Source organism: Aquarana catesbeiana, linkage group LG02 (assembly GCF_042186555.1).
Source record: "Aquarana catesbeiana isolate 2022-GZ linkage group LG02, ASM4218655v1, whole genome shotgun sequence".
Lineage (NCBI taxonomy): Eukaryota > Metazoa > Chordata > Amphibia > Anura > Ranidae > Aquarana > Aquarana catesbeiana.
In genome coordinates, this window is record NC_133325.1 from 393,151,666 (window position 1) to 393,171,132 (window position 19,467).

The 19,467-nt window shown below is 44.0% G+C and overlaps 1 protein-coding gene across 1 annotated transcript in view; it reads left to right on the forward strand.

The window, feature by feature from the left end:
• Positions 1-17,709, forward strand: part of RAD51D (RAD51 paralog D) — a 46,305-nt gene extending 28,596 nt beyond the window's left edge. Inside the window, exons 10-11 of the mRNA XM_073615231.1 lie at positions 4,082-4,240; positions 17,477-17,709. Coding sequence (XP_073471332.1) covers positions 4,082-4,240; positions 17,477-17,560 — 243 coding nt within the window. The 3' untranslated portion in view covers positions 17,561-17,709. The remainder of the gene's footprint in view (positions 1-4,081; positions 4,241-17,476) is intronic.
• The last annotated feature ends 1,758 nt before the right edge of the window (positions 17,710-19,467 follow it).

A 19,467-nucleotide genomic window follows, 5' to 3' on the forward strand; every position in this document is an offset into this window, starting at 1 on the left:
GACCGCAGTAGCTTATGTATGGAAACAAGGAGGAACCAGGAGCAGAGGACTCCTGGAACTAGCCAGTCAGCTACTTGCCTGGGCAGCCTCATTGTCTGCAGTCCACCTAAAGGGATCCCAGAATCTGCTAGCAGACCTACCAAGCAGGAGAGTGGTGGAAGCAGAGTGGAGTCTGAACCAAGAAGTTTTCTTGATGATCTCCGATGCTTGGGGGCAACCTCAAATAGATCTGTTCACCAGCCAACAGAACTCGAAAGTACAGAAGTTCTTCTCACTCCACCGAGAAGACCAGGCTGTAGGCATAGAAGATCTCGTACATCTGTGGCATTACCAGCTGTGCTACGCTTCCCCCCCCCCTTTCCCCTGATACTACTGGTCCTAAGCAAATTCAGGGAGGAAAATGCCAATCTGATTCTGGTCACTCCCTTCTGGCCAAAAAGACCCTGGTTCACCACACTACTAAACCTGGCTGCAAAGCCTCCATGGAAGCTGCTGCCCAGAAAGGACTTAACGCAGGGGTTCTGTGAACCATCCGGAAGCAGACCGGTTACATCTAATTGCTTGGTTTCTGAAGAAGACCTCCTAAAAACCAAGAGACTGTCTGATAAATTAGTGAAGACCCTACTCCAGTAGAAAGGAGGTAACTCGGGCCATATGCCTGAAAGTTTGGAATGGAGAAGGGGCTGGCAGTCAGCACCCTGAAAACCCAGGTGGTGGCTCTATCAGTTTTTTGGGGGAAAACTCTCTATCCGGAGAAGTCTTAATTTCAAGATTTTTTTTTTTTTTTTTAGGGCACTTGCACGGAATAGACCAGTAGCCCTTAAAGTTTTTCTCAGTTGGGATCTGTCTTTTGTTTTACAGGGTCTCACAGGAGCTCCATTTGAACCCTTAGAGGAAGCATCCTTAAACATATTTATGAAAACAATTTTCCTGGTAGCCATTACGTTGGCAAGAAAAGTCAGCGAGCTTCAGGCCCTGGCGGTAACAGAACCCTTTCTAAAAGTTTTTTCAGACTGGGTAATTCTTCAAACAGATCCAGCCTTTTTGCCTAAGGTTTCTTCAACATTTTTACCATTCACAGGAAATAGACCTGCCCACTTTTTCCTCAGCTCCTGCCAATCCAGGAGAAGAAGCTTTCCACACACTGGATGTGAGGAGATGCCTGCTGCACTTTCTAACAGTCGCCAAGAGTTTACAAAATCAAATGCTCTCTTCGTGATATTCTCAGGTTCACGTAAAGGCAGTTTCCTGGGCTGAAAGGGCCGGTGCTACACCTGAATAAATTTGCAAGGCTGCCACTTGGTCCAACTACTCGACATTTCTCCGACATTATAGGTTGGACCTACTGTCCGCCGCAGATCAAGCCTTCGTCAGGAAGGTACTGCAGGCAGTAGTCCCACCCTAGGGTAAGTTTCTCTGTTATCCTCTCCAAGGTTGTCCTGAAAGGCGATTTGAGAAAGGCTTAGTTAGACTTACCAGCGATGGTATTTCTTAAAGCCTTTCAGGACAATCGTTATTTTCCCTCCCTTTTATCTTAGAAGTGGTTTAAGTATCAATCATGGTTGGTTGTTTTGCGGTTTTTCTGTGCTTTGTTTCCCAGTTTGTTGGAGACCACACAATAACTGAGGCTATGGTGGAAGAGGAGGGATTTAAAGACTGCATGTGTTTCCAGGAAAATGGGCAGAGCTGCACGCTCTCCAAGGTTGTCCTAAAAGGCTCTTAGAAATACGGTCACCGGTAAGTCTAAGCCTTTTTTTGACAGCTTCTCTATGTACTTGGCAATGCAGCTGTGTTTAACCGGTTCAATACAGGGCATTTTCACCCCCTTCCTTCCCAGACCAATTTTTAGTTTTCAGCGCTGTCGCAATTTAAACAAAAATTGCGCGGTCGTGCGACGTTGTACCCAAACAAAATTGATGTCCTTTTTTCCCCACAAATAGAGCTTTCTTTTGGTGGTATTTGATCACCTCTGCGGTTTTTATTTTTTGCGCTATAAACAAAAGAAAAGCGACAATTTTGAAAAAAACACTATTTTTTACTTTTTGCTATAATAAATATCCCAATTTTTTTTTTTAAACAAATTTTTTCCTCAGTTTAGGCCGATATGTATTCTTCTTCATATTTTTGGTAAAAAAAATCACAATAAGCGTATATTGATTGGTTTGCGCAAAAGTTATAGCGTCTACAAAATACGGGATAGATTTATGGCATTTAAAAAAAAAAATTATTATTTTTTTTTTTTTTTTTACTAGTAATGGCGGCGATCTGCGTTTTTTTTTTTTTTTTTTTTTTTGTTTTTTTTTCTCCCCGTGACTGCGACATTATGGCGGACACATCGGACACTTTTGACACATTTTTGGGACCATTCACATTTATACAGCGATCAATGCTATAAAATTGCATTGATTACTGTATAAATGTGACAGGCAGTGAAGGGGTTAACCACTAGAGGGACACAAGGGGTTAATTATGTTTCCTAAGGGAGTGATTCTAACTGTAGGGGGTGGGGACTCACAAGGGGAGGAGACTGATCAGTGTTCCGCTGTACTGGGAACACAGATCGGTCTCCTCTCAACAGACAGGACGTGGATCTGTGTGTTTACACACACAGATCCACGGTTCTGCTCGGTTAACGGGCAATCGCGGGTGCCCGGCGGCAATCGCGGCCGCCGGGCACCTGCACCGGGTCCCGAGCGTGCCCCCTAGATGGCCGGGAAGCCCAGGACGTCATATGACAGCCACCCAGGATGGGAGATCCCATCTGAGGCCGTCATTTGACTATACGTGGGTAATGAAGTGGTTAATAGAGCTGAATTGTCCAGTACTGGGACAGGGAAGGATCTCGGCAGAAAGACTGGATGTACTAGACATGCCCTGTGTACAATGATGACATGTTTTTGGGCGTGTCTAGTACGCCCAGAGTCTGAAACTGGTTAATAAAAGGACTTCGTCAAACACCTGTGTACTGGCCCCCTGCCCGCAGACCCCCCCCAACCGCCGCCCAGGGTTGTCGGAAAGAAGCCCTTGCCATGTTGAGGGCTTGTGGCCTGGTATGGTGTGTGTGTGTGGGGGGGTTGCGCTTGCTAATCCCTTCCTCCTTTCCTGACCTGCTGGGTTGCATGCTCAGATAAGGACCTTGTATGGATTTTGGGGGGGGATCCCACGCTGTTTCTTTTTTTATTTTGGAGTGGGGGTTCCACTTAAAATCCATACTAGACCGAAGGTATCTTTCATTTCCAGACCTGAAGAGCCTGGTATGGGTTCCCCTTCAAGATCTTTAGAGCACAAGTCGCATGCCAAAGTCGAATCAGTTAAGATGTTCATCCAGCTTTGATCCGCCTTTAGTGATCTTGACTGGGCTGAAGTCAGATAAAAGTAGTGCAGGAACCTTTTTCAAAGTCAGACCAACTTGTGTTGGACCAGTTAAGACTGCTCTCATAGGGAACCATTGATTTATACACGTCATGCGACATGTGCTCCCAAAGTGTGTATGTCGCACCAGTGTGAAATGGGCCTTACTTGGAAAAGATGCCAAGTTTTGGCTTACTGTAGTATAACACTTCCACATTCCGATAACAGAATTTGCTGCAGACATTGTTAAAAAAATGAACTCCATTGGTCATTGTGGCCTGTACCGTGTTAAATATCATAAGCCCAGTACACACTGTACTGCTAAATCTTTTTCATTCAACCCAGTGGGTTAACAGATCGAACTACCAACACAAACGATGTTGTTGTGACATTCTCCCAAGCTGTGCCATTGGCTGCGTGCACCGATGGTCTAGTTTTCCAGCATGTCTTTTTGACAAATGCCAGTCATTAGACTTCTGTCAGACAGACTTCTGTACACACTGACCGAAAGTTGTCCTGTTCTTGCTGATTTTCGGACAGTGTGTACCCAGCTTTATGTTGCTCTATTGTGTTCATTTGTAATAATACTGTAATTATATCGTACGTTATCTTTCAATATGGTGGCTACTTTATGATCTGTTATATAGCTCAAGATACTTTAAATTACTTTTCTGCTGTTGATTTAATGGATTGCTTGTACTAAATGATACTGATTGGTGCATCTCTCCAGGCAACTAACCACATTACTAAAGACAGTGCAAGTAGGATTCGTCCAGCCCTGGGTCGTTCATGGAGTTTTGTGCCCAGTACACGTATTCTGCTTTATAGACCAGAAGGAAATGCCCAAAGTGGATTTCGTACAGCGTCACTTGTAAAGTCACCTCGACAAGTAAGCTTTTTGTTCTTTTAATCACTTAGACCAGGCCTATTTTTAAAACTTGTTAACCACTTCAGCCCCGGAAGGATTTACCCCCTTCCTGACCAGAGCACTTTTTACAATTTGGCACTGCGTCGCTTTAACTGCTAATTGCGCGGTCATGCAATATACATTTAGGCCAAAATGTATTCGGCCACATGTCTTTGGTAAAAAAAATGTCAATAAGCGTATATTTATTGGTTTGCACAAAAGTTATAGCGTCTACAAACTAGGGTACATTTTCTGGAATTTACACGGCTTTTAGTTTATGACTGCCTATGTCAGTTCTTGAGGTGCTAAAATGGCAGGGCAGTACAAACCCCCCCCAAATGACCCCGTTTTGGAAAGTAGACACCCCAAGGAAATTGCTGAGAGGCATGTTGAGCCCATTGAATATTTATTTTTTTGAATATTTATTTTTTTTGTCCCAAGTGATTGAATAATGACAAAAAAAAAAAAAATTACAAAAAGTTGTCACTAAATGATATATTGCTCAAACAGGCCATGGGCATATGTGGAATTGCACCCCAAAATACATTTTAGCTGCTTCTCCTGAGTACAGGGATACCACATGTTTAGGACTTTTTGGGAGCCTAGCCGCGTACGGGGCCCCGAAACCAAGCACCGCCTTCAGGATTTCTAAGGGCGTAAATTTTTGATTTCACTCCTCACTACCTATCACAGTTTTGAAGGCCATAAAATGCCAAGATGGCACGAACCCCCCCCAAATGACCCCATTTTGGAAAGTAGACACCCCAAGCAATTTTCTGAGAGGCATGTTGAGTCCATGGAATGTTTTATATTTTGCCACAAGTTGCAGGAAAATGACAAACTTTTTTTTTTTTTTGCACAAAGTTGTCACTAAATGATATATTGCTCACACAGGCCATGGGCATATATGGAATTGCACCCCAAAATACATTCTGCTGATTCTCCTGAGTATGGGGATACCACATGTGTTGTACTTTTTGGGAGGCTAGCCGCGTACGTGGCCCCGAAACCAAGCACCGCCTTCAGGATTTCTAAGGGCGTAAATTTTTGATTTCACTCCTCACTACCTATCACAGTTTTGAAGGCCATAAAATGCCAAGATAGCACAACCCCCCCCCCCATGACCCCTTTTTGGAAAGTAGACACCCCAAGCTATTTGCTGAGAGGCATGGTGAGTATTTTGCAGCTCTCATTTGTTTTTGAAAATGAAGAAAGACAAGAAAAATTTTTTTTTTTTTTTTCAATTTTCAAAACTTTGTGACAAAAAGTGAGGTCTGCAAAATACTCACTATACCTCTCAGCAAATAGCTTGGGTGTCTACTTTCCAAAATAGGGTCATTTGGGGGGGTTTTGTGCCACCTGGGCATTCCATGGACTCCAAAACTGTGATAGGCAGTGAAGCGTGAAATCAAAAATTTACGCCCTTAGAAAGCCTGAAGGCGGTGCTTGGTTTTCGCGGTCCCGTACGCGGCTAGGCTCCCAAAAAGGCTCACACGTGGTATCCCCATACTCAGGAGAAGTAACAGAATGTATTTTAGGGTGTAATTTCACATATTCCCATGGCATGTTTGAGCAATATATCATTTAGTGACAACTTTGTTAAAAAAAAAAAAAAATTTGTCTTTTTCCCGCAACTTGTGTCACAATATAAAATATTCCATGGACTCGACATGCCTCTCAGCAAATAGCTTGGGGTGTCTACTTTCCAAAATGGGGACATTTGGGGGGGGTTTGAACTGTCATTGGCATTTTATGCACAACATTTAGAAGCTTATGTCACACATCACCCACTCTTCTAACCACTTGAAAAGACAAAGCCCTTTCTGACACTTTTCGTTTACAAGAAAAAATAATTTTTTTTTGCAAGAAAATTAGTTTGAACCCCCAAACATTATATATTTTTTTAAAGCAAATGCCCTACAGATTAAAATGGTGGGTGTTTCATTTTTTTTTTTTTCACACAGTATTTGCGCAGCGATTTTTCAAACGCATTTTTGGGGGAAAAAAACACACTTTTTTAAATTTTAATGCGCTAAAACACACTATATTGCCTAAATGTTTGATGAAATAAAAAAGATGATCTTAGGCCGAGTACATGGATACCAAACATGACATGCTTTAAAATTGCGCACAAACGTGCAGTGGCGACAAACTAAATACATTTTTAAAAGCCTTTACAGGTTACCACTTTAGATTTACAGAGGAGGTCTACTGCTAAAATTACTGCCCTCGATCTGACCTTCGCGGTGATACCTCACATGCATGGTGCAATTGCTGTTTACATTTGACGCCAGACCGACGCTTGCGTTCGCCTTTGCGCGAGAGCAGGGGGGGGGGACAGGCGTGCTTTTTTTTTTTTTTTCTTTATTATTTTTTTGCTTTTTTATCTTATTTTTAAACTGTTCCTTTCATTTTTTATTTTTTTTTAATCATTTTTATTGTTATCTCAGGGAATGTAAATATCCCCTATGATAGCAATAGGTAGTTTAAAAAAAAACTGGGGTCTATTAGACCCTAGATCTCTCCTCTGCCCTCAAAGCATCTGACTACACCAAGATCGGTGTGATAAAATGCTTTCCCAATTTCCCAATGGCGCTGTTTACATCCGGCGAAATCTAAGTCATGAAATGCTTGTAGCTTCCGGTTTCTTAGGCCATAGAGATGTTTGGAGCCACTCTGGTCTCTGATCAGCTCTATGGTCAGCTGTCTGAATCACCGGCTGCATTCTCAGGTTCCCTGTTGGGACAGGAGAGCCAGAGAAAAACATGGAAGACGGTGGGGGGGGATTCCCTCCCACTGCTTGTAAAAGCAGTCTAGAGGCTAATTAGCCGCTAGGATTGCTTTTACATGAAAGCCGACCGCTGGCTGAAAAGAATGATACCAAGATGATACCTAAACCTGCAGGCATCATTCTGGTATAACCACTCAAAATCCAGCAACATACCAGTACGTTGCTGGTCCTTGTTGGGCATATATTTTAAACTTTTTTTTCATGCAGCCTGTGGGCTGAACGAAAAAGAGATTGATCGTTGGGTATGCCCACCATTAGAATACCTCCCTTCATCCACCCACTTCTAATGATGGGCATACATGCACCGTATATATATGCCGAAGCATGGGGGCATCCTCCCGCAAAAGTTAGGAGCAAATCGCTCCCCCGCCCACTGCTGCCCCCACGCTTCGGCATATATGCTGAAGTATGTAACACTGGTGGTGAAATCACCTCCGACAGCGCTGGAGTCACGGCTTTATATATCGTGGGAGCAAACGCTGTTGCTGTCAAGATAAATAAATCCGCGCTGCAACTGAATGGCGTACCTGCTAAGCAAATGATGGTTAACAATAAAACAAAGTAACATTACAGTATAACAGTAAGACTTACCATACCTGCAAAGCAAATACAAAAAAAAATAGTAAAAAATAAAACATTTAACGCAACCTGTGCCTATCGTATTCTGAGCCTGAATCTGACAGATGAGTGACTTCCTCTTCACTATCTGTCATGCTCAGAAACGTGTAGGCCTCTTCACTAGTGTACCTTCGATTTGCCATTTTGGGCTCTAAATTTAGGGGTACACTAGTGAGACTCACAGGCAAAAAAGCTCCTGACTGTTAGCGATTGCAGGGATCAGGCCTGACTCTGCGAACGCTGCAGTTATGTGTGCTTAGTGTTTTGTAAGTGTCAGTGATCGATCGATACTGCACTTGGGTGGGCTGGGCAGGGCTGGGCCGAGGGGCAAAACGCAGGTGCTAGCAGGTATCTGTGCTGATCCCACTAACACTGTGTTTATGGGGACCCTAAACTGCTGGGGACGCTAGTATGGATCTGATCAGATCAGATATTGATCCGTTCAGATACTATAGCACTAAGGGAGGTGTATGCTGCGTGCGTGGGTGTTAGCGGTACTGGCACTAACCTGACGCTGCCTGGGGCGACGCAGACCTTATCTGACCCTAAAAACTTAACTTATATCACCGCCTGGCAATTAGGGGGTTAAACCTTTATTAGGAAATAAACGGGTGCCCTGAAACTATAATAAACTATAAAAAACAAACTAACTAACCAGTGTCACCCGTAACAGTTATACGGTGATCACTGGTGAAAGGGTTAACTAGGGGGGAATCAGGGGGTTAAAACCTTTAGTAGGTAGTATATGGGGGTCCCTGTCGCTATAAAACGCTGACGGCGAACCTATATACTTCCCTAACTAGCGTCGCCTGTGTCACTAATACAGCGATCAGAAAAACGATCACTTAGTGAACACTGGCGACAGAGGGTGATCAAGAGGTTAACCTTTTATTAGGGGGGGTTAGGGGGGGTACCCTGGACCTAAAGGGGGCTAACCCTAACTGCCCTAACACTTATAACTGTCACAAACTGACACCAATGCAAACAAAAAAAAACTGCTATTGGTGTCACTGTGAATGTAAACATCCCTTGTAATAGAAAAAAAAAGCACGATGGGACCTCTTTCATGTGAGAACTGGGGTCAAAAAGACCTCAGATCTCACATTTACATTTTTTACATTACAGTGCAATTACAATTAAGTGCAATACTCTGCAATACCCCGCAATACCCTGTAATACCCCGCCATACTCTGCAATACCCTGCAATACCTCGCAATACTCTGTCATACCCAGTCATGCTCTGTCATGCCCAGCCATGCTCTGTCATGCTCGGCTGTACTCTGCCTTACTCGGCCTCTGTATGTGGCCAGGCCGTGGAAGTCTCACATGTGGTATCGCCGTACTCAGGAGGAGTAGGAGAATCTATTTTGGGGTGTCATTTTTGGTATGTACATGCTATGTGTTAGAAATATTGTATAAATGGACAACTTTGTGTTAAAAAAATGCGTTTTAACCACTTCCCGCCCGCCGGCCATCATATGACGTTCTTGACTTTGTGCAGCTACAGGCATCATTCAGATATCGGCTTTTTCAGCCGGCGATTCCCTACACCATAACAATGATCATAGCGGCTGTTCCACTGCTTGATCGTTCTTACGGGAGACGAGAGGGGTCTCCCCCCCCCCCGTCGCCTTCCGGTGCTTCTACCGACTCACCGCTAAGATCGAGGCCAGGATTGTTTTTTTGGTTTTTTTTTGTTTTTTTATTTCAGGCTTTCCAGCCTAGAGGTGAGATGTGGGGTCTTATTGACCCCATATCTCTCTGTAAAGAGGACCTGTCATGTCATATTCCCATTACAAAGGATGTTTACATTCCTTGTAATATGAATAAAAGTGATCAAAAATGTTTCCCTTTTCGTCATTCAGGACAGCCACTATTGAGAGATATAGTCTCCTTCTCTTCCTTTAGGAAACACTGCGCCAGCCCATAAATTCTCACCTCCCCTGCTGGACCTCAGTTATTAGTGTTTCCTCCGGTGGGGAAACACTGTGCATGGAACCAGGCTGTGGCAGTCAGGGAGATTGTGGCCTTTTGTAACATCCCTAGAGAAGCAGGGGCTTCCAGGATAAGAATGGTGGTACATACCCGCAGGAGAAGCCACCCCTTCCTTGTCGTGCACGGCATCAGGTTGTGGGGGACCCCTATCGTGTCCACAGGGCCGCAGCAAGCAGACAGTCCGCTCTCCCTGTACGCTGTACAGGCAGCAATTTTTAGGAACCAGCGGGCCGGATGACGGGTGACATCATTTCCGGCGGACGTCTCCCTTTGACTCGCGGCTTCCGGTTCCAGGTCGCGGAGCTGATAGGGGGCTGTGCACAGGCTGGAGAGAGTCGGAAACACGCGCAGGCAGCGTGAGACTCAACACAGGCAACCACCTGCAGTCATGTCGGAGGCAGATGCTGCGACTCATGCGGACACTATCTCCAGCCTTCCGAAGGTAAGAGTTCCCTGGGGGGGGGTCTTCTCTATCTAGGATTGTCCCCCCTCATGTATGGTTCCTTGCTTAGAGGGGGGCAGACCCCCTGGGTGGTCAGGGGGTGGCTCAGATCCCTAAGAGGTGGGTCTGGTGCACTCCCAGGGTTGTTTCCGTTAAAGATGCTGAATGTAATATGTTTTCTGTATGTAATTTCAGGAATCTACAGAAAAGACAAAGTCCACTCATGTCTCTAAAAGGAAGTGTGCCTCTTGTAGAGACAGTTTAGTGGAAGCATGGACCAAGGTTTTGTGTAAAGAGTGCATAGACTGCCTGGTTAAGGAAAGGGAATCTGAGCAACAGTCCGGATTGGCAGCTTCTGTGAAAGAGCTGTCATCCACTTTTTCATGTTTTAAGACGCTTTTTGAAACATTTCAGCTTCCCTCTAAACCCATTCAGCAGGACACAACCCCGCCTCATGCTCAGGGCTCTGCACCTGCCAGATCTACTAATATAGTTATGGCAGAGGAAATTTCAGGCCCTTCCGGGGTGGAGCAAGGGCAACCGGACAGTGGGGAGGACCAGGACGGGGAGTGTAGGAAAATCTCCAGGTATAAATTGTCCTTGGATGAGGTGGAAGATCTCCTAGGGGCAATATATACAACCCTCGGTATACACGAGGATAAAAAACCCCTATCACTCCATGACCTTATGTACAAGGGCTTGGGAGATCAAAAGAGAAAAGTTTTCCCAGTACATGAAGTTCTGTTGGAAACGATTAAAAAAAGAGTGGCAGGATCCTGAAAGGAAGCCCTTCTTCTCTAGCTCACTTAAGAGAAGGTTCCCGTTTTCAGAGGATCCAGCGTCCATTTGGAATAAAAATCCCAAGTTGGACGCCGCCTTCTCTCAGGTCTCTAGGCACATAGACCTGGCATTCGAGGATATGGGGACCTTATCGGATGTCATGGACAAAAGGATAGACTCACTACTAAAAAAGACATGGGACTCAACAGTACAATCGAAAGATTTCCTCTTAGGTGGGATTTTAAAGGGTGGAAGTCTGAAATAATGTATCAAGAGTATAAAAAAAATTTGTTTTTATTATATCAAAAAATTAGTTAAAAATATGACACATATTGTATAAAAAAAGACAACAATGGTAACACAATGGATTCCGCTGTATACAATTGATAATGATACAGATATACAAAACAAATCAACAGAACTGCACTTAACCCACAGAACGCTGATATAGCAACCAGGAGCTAATTGACAGTGCAGGTCCGACGCGTTTCGAGGTTTTTGTATTGATTACGACCTCTTCTTCAGGGGCTGGAGGTGAGATGTATATCTATCGTAGAAAGACAGTATCACATGGCATCCGATTGAGGAAGGGGAAGGGAAGAGGCTGCTCGCCACCGGGGTCCAGACCCAAGCACCAGGGCCACCACCAACGAGACCAGGACCGTCAGCAGAGCGTGACCGGACACAAAGGGCGTCACGTCCGTCAGCTGAATAGTAAATGATCTAATAGACTATTGGGCGCATGAATACTGAAAGTATCTCTATCCAGACCTCAAAAATAGTTATCCCTCAACAGACACCATATCGGGTATATGTAGGATAAATGCAAGGTGTTACGGACTATTGATGCAAAGTAGATGGTTAATCCCTGTGCTGGCTCAGGGGGAGATGTTGTCTATGACGGCTGTTAGCTGGCAGAGACCACAGTATAGGAGGATAAGTTAGTGGAACGCCTATGTTCTGTGGCTTGGAAAATCCTGGCAGCTGCACACTCGGTCCGGTGTCTCCACCAGGTAATTTAAAGCCAGGAATGGCTGTTACTGTTGTAGCCCGCAACTTAGAACACTGGCTTTTCCATATTCAGGAGCACATTGAAGCTAGTATGGCCAAGGAAACTATCCTGGCTTCTTTACCCACGATTCTGCGAGGAATCGCATACATTGCAGACGCCTCGGCAGAGTCAGTCCGAATGTCGGCCAGATCAGCGGCTCTGGCTAATTCGGCCAGAAGAGCCCTCTGGCTGAAGACTTGACCGGGCGACACGGCCTCTAAGGTCAGATTGTGCGGGATACCCCTGACAGGTGATCTACTCTTTGGCCCTGGGTTAGATACAGTCTTAGACCGTACAGCGGACAAAAAGAAGTCCTTCCCACTCAAACGGAAAACCCCAGCACAGACAAAGAAGGGGTTTCATCCGCAAAAGCGCAGGGAAGCTCCAAAACAAGGGGGGCAGAAGAAAACTTGGGGCCAAAGAGGCAAGGGCAGAGGAGGGGCGATTTTTCGCCCTCCTGAAAAAGCCCGTAAAGATCAACGACTAAGTCCGGTGGGAGGAAGACTGGGGGCCTTCCTTCCACAGTGGGAGACCATCTCCCCCTATCGGTTCATCCTAGGGATCATAAGAAGGGGGCATCTTTTGGAATTTACAAGGCCCCACCCGCAAAGGTTCCTTGTCACGCAGCTTTCCAGCTGCATGGCAAAGGCCAAGGCTTTGTTAGACACACCGAAGGTACTAGAGATTCAGAATGTAGTTCACAGAGTACCAAAGGGGCAGGAAGGAGAGGGGGTTTATTCCCACGTATTTATGGTAAAAAAAACCCTCAGGGAAATTCAGATTGATTCTGAATTTAAAGCCCTTAAACAGGTCAATCTGCTACAAAAGATTTCGCATGGAATCAATCTTTACGGTCAGGGCCCTGTTACCACACAATTGTTTCATGGTGTCTCTGGACCTCAGAGACGCGTATTTACACGTCCTTATCGCAGAAACCTCTCAGAAGTTTATCTGTTTAGCAATAGACCTGGACGGTGCAATACTGCATCTCCAGTTTCAAGCACTGCCTTTCGGGCTATCCTCCTCGCCCCGCATATTTACCAAGGTCCTGGCAGAGGCTATGGCCTTCCTGCAACTCCAGGCAGTGTCAGTTATAGCCTATCTGGACGATCTGCTCCTATTTGTAGTATCCCCAGAACAACTAATCAAGGATTTCGATCTAACAAAGAAGGTACTAACAGGATTGGGGTGGCTGCTGAACTTAGAAAAGTCCAGTCTCATTCCTTCACAGCGCATTATGTACCTGGGATACCTGCTGGACACTACGCTTTTGAGAGTTTTTCTTCCAAGGGAAAAAATTCTAAAGCTGGACAGAGCAGTTTTCTCCCTCCAGTGCAACCATCTGTTTTCCAAAAGGTCCATAATATCAACGTTAGGCCTTCTAACCTCTACTCTCCCAGCAGTGGGCAGGATTACATTTTCTTCCCCTACAGTCATATGTACTGAGGGTATGGGACCACAGTCAGAGGGATCTAGACACCTTAGTACAGGTTCCCCATCAGATAAAGAGATCTCTTTGGTGGTGGAGGAAGAAAGCAAACTTGTCACAAGGACGCCTGTGGCTTATCCCAGTTCCGCATATAGTAACCACGGACGCAAGCGGCAAAGGCTGGGGGGCACATCTGGGATCCCTTCTAGCGCAGGGCATCTGGAAGGGCGACGAACTAAAAAGATCGTCCAATTGGAAAGAGCTGAGGGCAGTTGGCCTAGCCCTCAGATTTTTCAAAAAGGAACTTCAGGGCCACCATATACAGGTACGGTCAGACAACTCATCTACCGTGGCCTATATAAACAAACAAGGAGGCACCAGAAGTGGAAGTCTGCTGGCCCCAGCAACAGACATTCTAAATTGGGCCGAGATCAACACTCTCTCAAACTCAGCGGTTTTTCTGAGAGGGGAGAGGAATGTATTCGCAGACTTTCTCAGCCGGAGGAGACTGAGAGAAGGAGATTGGGCCCTCAACCAGGAGGTTTTCGATCTCATATCCAAAAAATTGGGACCCCCGGAAGTGAATCTTTTCACTTCAAGAGACAATGCGAAAACCCCCTGTTTTTTCTCCCTAAACGCAGGAGAAGCACTGGGGGTGGATGCACTAACCCAGAATTGGCATTTCAAGACATGCTATGCCTTCCCTCCTCTGGTGCTATTACCGGCGGTTCTGAGGAAGTTTCAACTAGAGAGCACCTCTCTCATTCTAGTAGCTCCACATTGAGAATTGAAAACCATTCCCTTTTCGGCCAGTCAGTTAGCAGCGGAGCCGCCCCTATTCCTTCCACCTTCTCTCACAAGGTCCAGTCCTCTGTCTACAAGTACACCGGTGGAAGTTAGCGGCCTGGCTACTGAGGAGGGTATATTGAAATATAAGGGATTTTCACAGAGATTAATCTCCACCCTCCTCAACAGTAGAAAAAAAGAGACGCGTTGGATTTATAAAAAGGTCTGGCTCTTTTTCAACAAATGGTGCATAGAAAACTCCTTCTCGGTGCAGAGCCCCATAGCTGTTTTGGAGTTTCTGCAGTGTGGAGCAGACGGGGTTATCCGTAGGTACCCTTAAAAGTCAGGTTTCAGCACTCAGTGCTTATTTGGAGAAATCTCTGGCCACCAATCCATGGGTAGTCAGATTCTTTAGGGCACTGTCCAGACAGAGACCTATCCGAGGTCCACCCTTTCCCGGGTGGGACCTATCTTTAGTATTACAGAGCCTAACGGGAATCCCCTTTGAGCCTTTGGACAAATGTTTGTTAAAAGAACTAACCTTAAAAACAGTATTTTTAGTAGCAGTGACAACTGCCAGGAGAGTCAGCGAAATTGAGGCGTTATCAATTAGAACTCCTTTTTGCGTTATTTTGCCAGACAGGATAGTCCTTAAGACTGATCCAGCATTTTTGCCTAAAGTGGCGTCAGGTTTTCACAGAAGCCAGGAAATAGTCCTACCTTAATTTTGTCCCAACCCTTCAGGAGAAAGGGAACTGAAATTTCATTTGTTAGATGTAAGGAGGTGTATCCTACAATACCTAGAGATGACTAAGGCAATAAGAAAGTCTGATACTCTATTTATTTTGTTTTCCGGGACAAGGACTCAGAGCGTCTCGACGCACGATTGCCAGATGGCTTAGATTAGCTATTGGGTAGGCATATTCTTTAGCAGGGAAGGAGATCTCTATGGGTATAAAGTCACACTCTACCAGAGCCGTGGCAACTTCCCAGGCAGAGAAGGCTGGAGCAACGCCAGAGCAAATATGCAAGGCAGCGACAAGGTCCAGTTACTCCACTTTCATTAAGCATTACAGAGTGGACCTGGTGGCGGCAGGTGAGCAGGCTTTTGGGCGAAAAGTTCTGCAAGCTGTAGTCCCACCCTAATTGGTAAGTGCTCGATTATCCTCTCAATAGTGGCTGTCCTGAATGACGAAAAGGGAAAATTAAAGTTACATACCGGTAACGTTTTTTCCTGTAGTCTTTCAGGACAGCCCTAGTTACCCACCCTAAACTTTGGGGGGTCTTATAAAGACCAGAACGCAGCATGATAAAGATATTAGATGGTATGTTATTAATGTGTTCTTGTGTCTCCCCAGCTGGCCGGAGGTGATCTTGAAAAAACTGAGGTCCGGTAGGGGAGGTGAGAATTTATGGGCTAGCCCAGTGTTTCCTAAAGGAAGAGGAGGAGACTATCTCTCAATAGTGGCTGTCCTGAAATACTACAGGAAAAGACATTACCGGTATGTAACTTTAATTTGACACTTTTTTCCAAAAAAAAAAACTAACGTAAAATGAACAATTAAAAAAAAAAAAAAAAAAATTTAAAGCGCCCCTGTCCCTGCGTGCAGAAGTGAACGCATACGTAAGTCCCACCCACATATAAAAACAGTGTTCAAACCACACATGTGAGGTATCGTTGCGAACGTTAGAGCGAGAACAATAATTTTGGCCCTCCTCTGTAACTCAAAACATGTAACCAATAAAAAATTTTAAAGCGTCGCCTATGGGGATTTTTAAGTAGCGAAGTTTGGCGCCATTCCATGAGTGTGTGCAATTTTGAAGGGTGACATGTTAGGTATCTATTTACTTGGCGTAACTTCATCTTTCACATTATGCAAAAACATTGGGCTAACTTTACTGTTTTTTTTTTTTTTTTTTTTTTTTTTTTCAAAGCACAAAACTGTTTTGTTTTTTTTTTTTTTAAAATGCGTTCGGAAAATTGCTGCGCAAATACCATGCGAGATAAAAAGTTGCAACGACCACCATTGTATTCTCTAGGGTCTTTCCTTAAAGAAAATACATATAATGTCTTGGGGTTCTATGTAATTTTCTAGCAAATAAATGATGATTTTTACATGTAGGAGAGAAATGTCAGAATTGGCCTGAGTCCTCCAGAACGCCTGAAGGTTTTCCCTGCATGTTGCGCCTCTGTATGTGGGCACGCTGTGTAAAAGTCTCACACATGCGGTATTGCCGTACTTGAGAGTAATAGCAGAATGTGTTTTAGGGTGTAATTTGTGGTAGGCATATGCCGTGTGTGAGAAATAACCTGCTGATATGACAATTTTGTGAAAAAGAAAAAAAATCTTTGCAAAGAATTATGGGGAAAAATTACAACTAAAAAAAACTCACCATGCATCTTTCTAAATACCTTGGAATGTCTTCTTTCCAAAAAGAGGTCATTTGGGGGGTATTTGTACTTTTCTGGCATGTTAGGGTCTCAAGAAATTAGACAGGCCGACAGTCCTTCAGGTGTGATCAATTTTCAGATATTGGCACCATAGCTTTTGGACTCTATAACTTTCACAAAGACCAAATAATATACACCAATTTGTAATTATTTTTACCAAAGATATGTAGCAGTATACATTTTGGGCAAAATGTATGAAGAAAAATTACTAATTTGCTAAATTTTATAACAGAAACAAAGAAAAATTAATTTTTTTTTTACTGAATTTTCAGTCTTTTTTTTCTTTCATAGCGCAAAAAATAAAAAAACCCAACGGTGATTAAATACCACCAAAAGAAAGCTTTATTTGTGTGGAAAAAAAAAAGGACAAAAATTCATATAGGTACAGTGTTGTATGACTGAGTAATTGTCATTCAAAATGTGAGAGCACCGAAAGCTGAAAATTGGGCTGGTTAGGAAGGGGGTTTAAGTGCCCAGTGGTTAAGCGGAAGTGATGTTTGACGTTGCTTCTCTCATCCAATGTTATGGAGCCGAGTGGGGGGGCCATCTTTCCCTCACTCGGCTCCAGGGGAAAGGATGGGATCGTCTCTGCCTCTACCGGCGGCTCCGGTAAGTGGCGGAGAAGAACGTAGTGCGGCGGGAGGGGGGGAACCTCTCCCGCCGCCGATAAAAGTCCACCGCGGAGACCACTTTTATCTTAGAGAGGACCGCCTGCGGTTTCTGAAAATACCGGGGTTATGGCAGCTAAGTGTACTCTACATCAAACTACCAACGTATAGCTGCGTCGGTTTGTGGTAAGTGGTTAAAGAACTTATGCAGTTGTATTCTCATCATGGTCAATTGTCATTGTATTTCTGATTGTTTGTATTTCCAGCCTTCAAACTTGCAAGTGGAAGTGGAGATTGGCTGCTTTGGAACGCTAGAAGGAAACAGTACAAGCACAACTTCTAGATCATGATATGCCAGTCAGAAAAATTGACTTTTTTTTAAAATTTTGTTACTAAAAGCGCTGAAATACCTTTTGAATATTGTTTGTATTCCCAGCAAGTGGAAGTGGAGATTGGCTGCTTTGTTTGTGGGAAAAAGAAATGTTACTTTTTGACAAAATTGTATCATTTCGTTTTTTTTAATAATAATGTAATAGCTTTATTATAATGGGGATGCATTTGAAGGAGAGCATTTGGGACATAACAAGCTGGATGAAGAACATGCATCAAACTGCCTGCTTCAGCTTGTTTTTGTGTGACCAGAGCATGTTATTGCCTAGTATGGCCTAACTTGTAAGAAAGTTAGGGTAAAAATTAAACTGGCATGCAATTTACAGAGAATAATATATCAGTGGTGTATCTAGCGTAATTAGATGTGGCAAATCATTTTGTAACCAACCCCTCCCATATACATCAAAATAATTTTCAGTAGTAGTGAAATTAAGCTAATAATAATTAGCAGAAAAAAAATAGCAACAGTATATTTTTTTTCTATTGCAAGCAGAATACATAAATATTCCGGTGAAAAGTAAGACTGTCAATGTTAATGGCATGACCAAAAAACACTACAGGGCTGACAATGTGCCCATCCTATAGTGATAAAATGTCATATGCCAGTTTTAAAAAGTATTGAAAGATACTTATTCCCAGAGGTATTGGAATAAAAATGTCAATTGGTAGAAAATGGCTGACAATGAAGTGCCGGCAAGGCTATTTTCATATATGGGCTGGAAATCCACAATCTGTAAGATAGGAAGGGAAGAAAGCACCAAACCGACAATGCGGACTGTCATCCTCTCTCTCTCCCCCTTACCCGCTTGTGAGTGCCATTTGTTTTATATGGTATTTTACTTAATAAATTGTGCTACAGTATGCTGGTTTGGTGCTTTCTTCCCTTCACTCCCAATGTTAATGGCATGACCGTTGATCATCAATGAAAGGGGCTTTTTTTTAGAATTGCCCTTATATTGATGATCAGTCGAAGGAAGAAAGAAGAATACCTCTTCCTTTGGGGGTCTCTAGGAAAAATGTCCTTACCATTGGTGGTCAATAAGAACAATGGCCTGTATATTTTGGTCAGTTGGAGGAAAGAGCCCTTTACACTGGTGGTCAGTTGGAGAAAAAAATGCCCCTTTTATTGCTGGTCAATGGGAAGAATGCCCCTTACACTGGTGTTCAGTTGGAGGAAGAATGTTCTTTATTTTGGTAGTCAGTTGGAGGAAAAATGCCCCATATATTGCTGGTCAGTGGGAAGCAGGTCCCTTTCATCTGTCATCAGTTGAGAGGAAGAATGCCCCTTACACTGGTGTTCAGTTGAAGAAAGAATGCCCCTTATTTTGGTTTTCAGTTGGATGAAGAATGCCCCTTATAATGGTAAACTGGAAGAAGGTAGCCCACTATAATGGTGGCCAGTTGAAAGAAGAATGCCCTTTATAATTGATGGCCAGTTGGTGGAAGTATGCCCCTTATAATGGTGGTCAGTTGAAGGAAAAATGCCCCATATATTGCTAGTCAATGGGAAGAATGGCCTTACATCTGTCATGGGTTGGGAGGAAGAATTCTCCTTAATGCCCTTTAGGTTGGCATTCAGTTAGTGGAAGAATGCCCCTTATTTTGGCTGTCAGTTGGAGGAAGAATTCTCCTTATAATTGTAAAGTGGAGGAAGATAGCTCCTTACAATGGTAACTTGTTGGAGGAATACCCCTTATTTTGACGGTCAGTTGGAGGAAGAACGCCCTTTATATTGGCGGCCAGTTGGAGGGAAAATGCCCCTTTTATAATGGTGGCCAGTTGGAGGAAGAATGCCCCTTTTATAATGGTGGTCAGTTGGAGGAAAATAGCCAATTATAATGGCAGCCAGTTGGAGGAACACAGCCCC